This window comes from Triticum aestivum, chromosome 3B, assembly GCF_018294505.1.
Source record: "Triticum aestivum cultivar Chinese Spring chromosome 3B, IWGSC CS RefSeq v2.1, whole genome shotgun sequence".
NCBI classification, from domain to species: domain Eukaryota; kingdom Viridiplantae; phylum Streptophyta; class Magnoliopsida; order Poales; family Poaceae; genus Triticum; species Triticum aestivum.
In genome coordinates, this window is record NC_057801.1 from 172093620 (window position 1) to 172101661 (window position 8042).

Here is an 8042-nt window from a genome sequence, read left to right on the forward strand (position 1 = left end):
CTGAGCTTCGTTCGCTGGTTTTGCTAGGTTTTTTCAGTTTTGCTTTTTTGTAGTTTTTTTGGTTTTTACTTGTTTTACTCAATACATCATCCGGTTTTTCTGTTTTTATTTGCTTTTAACCGTTTTTCTTTGCTTCTCACTCGGTTTCATTCATTTTTCTTTCCTTCCTTTTTTGTTTGCTTTTCGTATTCTTCTCAGTTTTCACTGGTTTTTTTTTATTCTCTTCCTTTTTTATTCTGTTTTTCTTTGGTTATCTTTGTTTCTTTCTTAGTTTTCATTGGCTTTTCTCTTTTCTTCCTTTTCTCTTCATTTTTCTTCGGGTTTGTTTGTTTCTTTCTAGTTTTTATCAGTTTTCTTTTGTTTTCTCTCAGGCATTCATTGTTTTTAATACACATTTTTGGTCTATATCTAATAAAATATTCTAATACATGTTTAACATATTTCAATAAAAGTACAATATATTTTTAATACGTGGTCAATATTTTTCTATACACATTTTAAACATTTTCCAAAAGATTGAATAGTTTTTTTTCAAATGCTTGATTCGCATTTTCAAACACATGGTCAATATTATTTCTATACATTTTAAACATTTTTTAGGATGCTTGATTAAAATTTCTTAATTACAATATTAATATTTTTTATAGATGGTCAACATATCTTCTATACACATTTTAAACATGTTTCAAATGGTTGATTAACATTTTTCAAATACAGGATTAACATTTTTCAAATACAGGATTAACATTTTTCGAATACATGGTCAACACTTTTTCTATATATATGCTTAACATTTTAAAAATAAAATATATTACATGGTCAACATTTTATTATACACATTTAAATATATTTCAAATGCCCGATTAACATTTCGTAAATACAAGATTCAAATTTTTGAATACGTGGGTCAACTTTTTTCCTTTAAAATATTAATTTTTAATATGCTTGATTCACATTTTCTATTTACAAGATTAACATTTTTTAATACATTGCCAACATATTTTCTATACACATGTATCATTATTCAAATATAACATTAACATTTTCTGAGTACCTCGTCAAAAAAAAAATTCTATACATTTTATCTTTCCTTAAAATGCTTGATTAACATTTTGTTAATACATGGCCATCATATTTTCTATACAGATATAATATTTTTAAAATGCCTGATTAGCATTTTTTAAATACTTGTTCAACATTTTTCAAATGCTTGATTGACATTTTAAATACATGATCAAAATTTTCATCATTTTTTCAATACACGGTCAACATATTTTCTATACACATTTAACATTTCTCATATGCTTGATTATATTTTGAAATACTTGTTATACGTTTTTTTAGATCCTTGATTAATATTTTTCAAATACACGATAAATAATTTCATCATTTTTTAATACATTGTTAACAATTTTTCTTTGCACATTTTTTTCAAATACTTGATTAGCATTTTCCAAATAATTTTTCAATATTTTGTCAAATGATTGATTAACATTTTCTAAATACATGAACAATGTTTTCATCATTTTTCAATACATGGACAACATTTTTCTATGCACATTTAACATTTTTCAAATATTTGTTTAATATTTTTATACAAATAATTGTTCAATCTTTTTTTCAAATGCTTGATTAAGTATTTTTTTTGAATACATATGTTTTGCTCACATTTAAGTATATTTGAAAGTATAATCCAAAGTAAACAAAAAATAATGGAAAAAACGAAAACAGGAAACATGAAAAGAAAACAGAAAAATGTAAGGCTGTGCCCTCCTGTGCGTCTGGGCTGGCCCATCTGGGTCTCTCTTTCAAGCGAGGGTTCTTAGGTCTCGCTAGAAGCAAGACATAGAAGGGCAACTAGTTGACGACCGCTCCTTTGGGGCCTTAAAACGATCAACGCCACTTGACGCGCTCTCAGCCGCCACCACGTGTCACGCTCTGGACGCTCTATCCGGATTTTGTTTCTTTATTTTATTTTTCCGCACGCGTTTTGGCTTTTAAAATGTTTTTCCTGTTTTTTGACATTTTGGTTTTCCACCGGTCCTCCTTAACTATTATTTTTGCACAAAAAACATGTTTTTTGTTTTTTTTCTTCGGCGGTAGGTACGATTTTGCTACCGTGAGAGGCACGGTTTTGCTTTTCGCGAGAGGCATGCGTGTGCCTCCCGGAAACGAAAAAAACGTGTTTTCCATTTTTTTCCTTCCAGAGAGGCACTTTTTTGCTTTCACGAGAGACACAGTTGTGCTTTCGCGAGAGGCACAGCCGTACTCGTGCCTCTCAGAAACGAAAAAAAAAATCCTTCCAGAGAGGCACGGTTTTGCTTTCGCGAGAGGCAGAGTTGTGATTCCGCATGAGGTACTGCCATGCCTCTTTCGAAGGGAAAAAACGTGTTCCCGGTTTGGTTTTTTCGTGAAAGAAAAGTTCATCAAAATTTATCAACATGGGATCTAGATTTGAAGATCTCGACGCGAGGAATCCAATGGTGAAAATGATTCAAGATTTAGACACAAGGTTCAAGACATAAAACATTTTAAATAAACGGATCTACGAAAAAAGAGAAAACTTCCAGGTTGCGACAAGTGGCGTACATGCAGTGACAACCTGGGAAGGTGAGAATGATCTTTGCGAGGAGTACTCTTTAACTAATGATTTCAAAGATCTATTGAGCTATGAACTTTGGGCTTTCTTGTAAAAAATAATGCTTTGGGCATCCTATGCCTGTACCAAGGGGTGAAGAGGCTCACGTTCTGGGTTGGGTGTCATGTGTGTGCCGTTCCTATTTCCCGCGTATGGCGTGAATAACGAGGAAACACGCACCTCCTGGATGCTAGCGACGCGGTATGGCTAGCCCATTTACGGACTTCGGCCATGTATTTCTTCCAACGGTTTTCGAAGGTTCTATAACCTTCCCTGAACCATTTATTTTCGTTTTATTTCTGTTAGTTTTGTTCTATTTTTCCTTGTTATTATCGTTTCTATTTTCTAATAATTTTCTAATTTAATTTCAATTCGGCATTTTTTGAATCAGTGAATGTTTACAAAAATTTAGAAGATATTAAAAATTCGTGAATTTTAGTTGAACGGGCAAACTTTTCATATCCATGAAAATCACAAAAATAATAATTAAATACATGAACATGTTTCTAGTTCACAATTCTTTTTGAAATTCATGAATATTTTTTGGGTTCCAAGATCATTTTATTCAAATTAAAGAACATTTTTAAATTCCCAATCATTTTTTCAAGCCACGAAAAAATTATCAAACTTGTGAACATTTTTCAATCCACAAACAGTTCTTTATATCAAAAATATTTTTTTAATTCATGGACATTTTTAAAATCATGATTTTTTTTTCTAAAATCGTGAACATTTTTTGTATTTTGTGATCACTTTCTCAAAATTATGAATTTTTCTTGAATTCCTGAATATGTTCTTTCAAATTTTTACAAGATTTAAATTCAATTTTCGGGTATTCACGTTTTTTAAATTCATGTTCATTAAAAAACCAAAAAAATTGAATTCGTGATAATTTTCTAATTTATGATATTTTTATAAAATTCATGAATATATTTCATATTTGCGAATATTTCTTTAAATTTCGAATAAAAAATGGAACAAAAAATTGAAGAAAAGAAGGGACGCCTCGCACCCCTACTGGGTCGTCCCATAGTGCGCCCTCAAGGTGGGGGGTGGGGGGGGGGGGAATGTATCCGGTGCATCCGTACTTGTGGTGCTACCGGTGCACCGGATGCCTTAAATATTTTAAAAAATCTAATAAAAATTCTAGCATGTTAACACAACATCAATGAATGATGTCACAAAGTTTCGTACAAATAAATTAAATATTTTTTGAGATACAAAAACGAAAAATTTGACATCAGTGTGATAACGGGCCGAATCTAAAGCCCAAGTTATGTTATATACTATTTAGTGCTGAATTTGTCATTTTTGTTTTTCATGTAATGCTTCGATTTTTGACTTAAAATTTTGCGACAACCTACATTGATATTGTGTTATTGTGCTAATTTTTTTCAGAATTTTTTGAACATTTTAAAATCACAATGTGAGATCGGTGCACCGGTAGCACCACAAGCTCCGGTGCGCCAGATATTTTCCCGGGTACGTATTTGCTCCCTTTCCACGGCACGGGTCGCGGAATAGGATTTCCCGTGATGTGTCCTGGTCGTCCGTTTTGCTTGCTAATGGTTGCCACGGCTATTCATCCGTGTAGTTAGGTGAATATTTTGATATTTTTTTAATATTGATTTGTAGGTAGGTCTATGGATTAAATCTAAAAAAAGGTCCAGGGATTTAACATGGAGATCTTATAGTATTTATTTGAGCTCCAAGTTGTGCGCTTCACTCCCCTCAAAAAAAAAGTTGCGGGCTTCACATGAAAGATGGAACTCAGTTTGTGTAGCATTGATTAAAAACAAGGTTTGTGTTAGAATAAATCCGAGGCCACTGTCGATCATCCGATGACCAAGCAATCACACGAGCACAACACCGAGATTTGTTAACGAGGTTCACCGATATGGTTACATCCCCGGGGCCTGACTATGGGCGCTCCTCCCCATGACACCGCTACAATACCGCACCCGGTCGCCCTGGACACCGGCACATGCCGCCGGCTTCCCCTGCGTTCCGGTGCTATTATGTTGGCATATGTTACATCATGTGTCTAGCCCCGCTATATATGAGAGGCCTAGGATACAAGTGTCCTACTAGGACACGACTCCATATCCTATCTAAACACACTATAACTACAAGTCCAACTGTAACCTAACTTGTACACTATATTCGACACAACTTCAACAAACTCCACCTTGGCTAATATACTCCACCACGCTTTGTCCATGCGTCAAACTTCCATGTACATTGGACTTGAGCTTATCCCATGAGTACCGCTGCTACTTCAAAGACTCCATGTGACTCCACCTGCAACTTGTAGTCCCTTCTTTTCTTGATCACAGTCAACACTCGAGCAAAATTAAGTTCCCCTTACTCTAGTTTGTGCTCCCAACTTCCAGAGTATCTGTCCAACGCCATCACACACTGACCGCTGACCTGCGTGAAAGTGAACAACTCACATATTGGGTGTCACACAAAATAGTTACCTGAACTCAACATCACCGCTCCTTTCTTGACCGCCTGTCTGAAACTTGAAGGAATTTCACCATTGCTTGTTTGTCATCCTGAGTCAAATTGGCAGTTGCCTCATCACATGTATGACCACCAGAGCCCTGGCCCGTCTCCATGTCCCGTGTGCGCCGCACGCCTCGCCGCTATTACCGCGTCGAGCCTCCGCTGTCCCGGTCGAGTCTCAAGGGCCGCGAACCCACACCACTCAAACCCCACTGCAGAGTACCACCGATCATCACCGACCGATGACGAGTTTCACGCTTTCATCAGACCCTTGGGCTCTAGTCCGAACTGCATGTCACTCGCTTTTCCCGCTGAAATAGGCTTCGACTCTCTGAGCTCTGATACCACTTGTTAGAATAAATCCGAGGCCACTGTCGATCATCCGAGGACCAAGCAATCACACGAGCACAACACCGAGATTTGTTAACGAGGTTCACCGATATGGCTACATTCCCGGGGCCTGACTATGGGACTCCTCCCCATGACACCGCTACAATACCGCACCCGGTCGCCCTGGACACCGGCACATGCCGCCGGCTTCCCCTGCGTTCCGGTGCTATTATGTTGGCATAGGTTACATCGTGTGTCTAGCCCCGCTATATATGAGAGGCCTAGGATACAAGTGTCCTACTAGGACACGACTCCATATCCTATCTAAACACAATACAACTACAAGTCCAACTGTAACCTAACTTGTACACTATATTCGATACAACTTCAACAGTTCGTGTAGCATTCATATGCAAATGTGCACTCAATTATCTGTTGATGTATGACATTTTTTCTTAAATTTAAATTTAGGCATCATTTGCTATTTATTTCCTAAAAATAGGTATGTTTTTTTCTTGGGTACATGCAAAGCATTTTTTATTTATTTTAATTTTAATTGATGAACTGTTATTTTTCTGACAAGTTATCTCTTACCTCATCAAAGTCAAATGTGTTCTGGATTTCTTTTAGTATTACCGCAGCAAAGCGCGGGGCAGTCTTCTAGTAGTTGTTTAGGTGTGAAAATAGGCGAAAGGAGGTGAATCAGAGTCTAATAAATAAACAAAAACTGGAGAGTTGATGGGATTAACACAATCCACCGCAATGCCAAAAACAGCAGAAGCCAAATGATTCTGTACTTTATTAATATCTTATTGTGCATTATCACAGCTGAAAAAAATAATCAATACCACACATACATCAATCATTTTGTGCCGTATGTATGATCGGCGCACTAGTACTTCACATAAGCGATTGGCATCTCTCTCACAAAATAAAACAAAACAAGCAGTTGGCGAATGCAAAAGCTCCGCCGGCAAGCCGGAATGGGTCAAGCCGTTGGGTAGAAGGGCGAGGTGGCGAGGCCGCAGGTGCCCGTCCGCCATGACACGTCCTTGGCGAGGTAGATGTAGCCCTGGTCACCCCAGTCGTTGCTCCACGAGTTCTTGGCGATCCAGTACTTGTTGTTGTCGCCGGGGCCTTCGCAGTAGCCGACGATGGTGACGGCATGGTTCACCCTCGTCGCCTCGGAGGAGCAAGGCCCGCGGTAGATGCCACCGGTGTAGAACTGAAACTCCCAGGCGCTGGCGTCGATGTACACCGTCACGGGCTGCATCGCCACGGCAAGCGCCAGCTGATGCTCGTCGTTGGGCGGCACGGCCTTGATGCCCTTGACGGACGCCTGGTTGTCGAACAGCACCTTGTCCACGTCACAGCTGCCCTGGATGCCGCTGTACGGGTACTTCGCCTCCGACGTGAGGCCGCCGCGGGCTGCCGCGAGGCCGAGCGCCGTGTCGGAGCGCCCACCGCTGCAGCCGCTGCTCCCGGTGTCGCAGTCCACGAGCTGCTGCTCCGACAGCGACACCAGCTCGCCGGTCCTGATCTTGTTCATGCCCTCGATGGCCGCCACGGCCGCGAACGCCCAGCATGACACTGCCATAAACATGTCCATGCATGCACAACATAAGTAAACGTAGCAGAGCTGTAGGAGCGGTTCTATATACTGTACATTATATCTAGCTTGACTTACAGCAAGAGCCCTGAAACTTGACGCCGGTGACGGCGCCGCTGGAGCGCCAGTCGACGCAGCACGGCTTCCAGGAGTGGTAGGGGAGGGGCGAGGGCTTGGGGGTGCGGAAGGCGGTGTTGTTGAACCCGGTGAACTGCTCGACGACCTCGCTGGGGTTGAGGTCGCCGAACCTGTTCATGCCCACCCTGACCGTGGTGATGGTCTGCGGCCCGAACCCACCCACGACGGCGTTCACCGTGGTCTGGCTGGCGAATGCGCCGATGGAGTTGGTGTTCTGCTTGAAGATTCCGAACCGCTTCTCCTCCTCCTCATGGCATGAGTAGCGCTTGGAGTACTTGGTCATCCACTTGGAAAACCTGCTTCTCACCTCGGATTCCGGCAGCTCAAAACCCGCCGTCAGCGATGCCTGCAGGAGGCTCGCGAGGCACAAGAGCACGACAAGGTATGGCGTGGAAGAAACCATCTTGATTACTGTATCTTAGAGCCTTATTAGACTCTATATGCTTGTGTGGAATACATATGCACCGGAGCTCATGTTTATATAGGCGCCTTGTTCGACGCGTGGGTTAGCGTGTCGTCGTTGTGGCTGGTGGCTCATGAGCTGTTGAGCGTGTGCATGCATGATCCGTCGGAAGACCTTTTTTCACTTTGAGGAATTCCGTAGAAAGACCTCGGATCATAGCAGGTGAGCTTCTCGGTCAGTAGTCACTGGAGTAAACTTTAGGGCAGTTCTTTACATATATGTTGCCCGATCATAGGGCTTTTCTTACGACTCGTTCACGTTATAGGAAAAAATAGTTGATTTCATCACACAAGAAGAAGTCATTGCACGAGGTTGTGTGATGTATGAAAGTGGTGTTTACGTCGTGTATTTTTCTA

General features: G+C 40.4%; 1 protein-coding gene across 1 annotated transcript; it reads right to left on the reverse strand.

Moving 5' to 3' along the window:
- Nucleotides 1–6253: 6253 nt before the first annotated feature.
- LOC123065148 (ervatamin-B) lies at nucleotides 6254–7660 on the reverse strand. The gene is made up of 2 exons (XM_044488500.1): nucleotides 7164–7660; nucleotides 6254–7066 (listed from the first exon to the last, which is right to left on the reverse strand). Exons 1-2 carry the CDS (start codon nucleotides 7624–7626, stop codon nucleotides 6465–6467), a joined length of 1065 nt encoding a protein of 354 aa, XP_044344435.1. The 5' UTR covers nucleotides 7627–7660; the 3' UTR covers nucleotides 6254–6464.
- Between the last annotated feature and the right edge of the window lie 382 nt (nucleotides 7661–8042).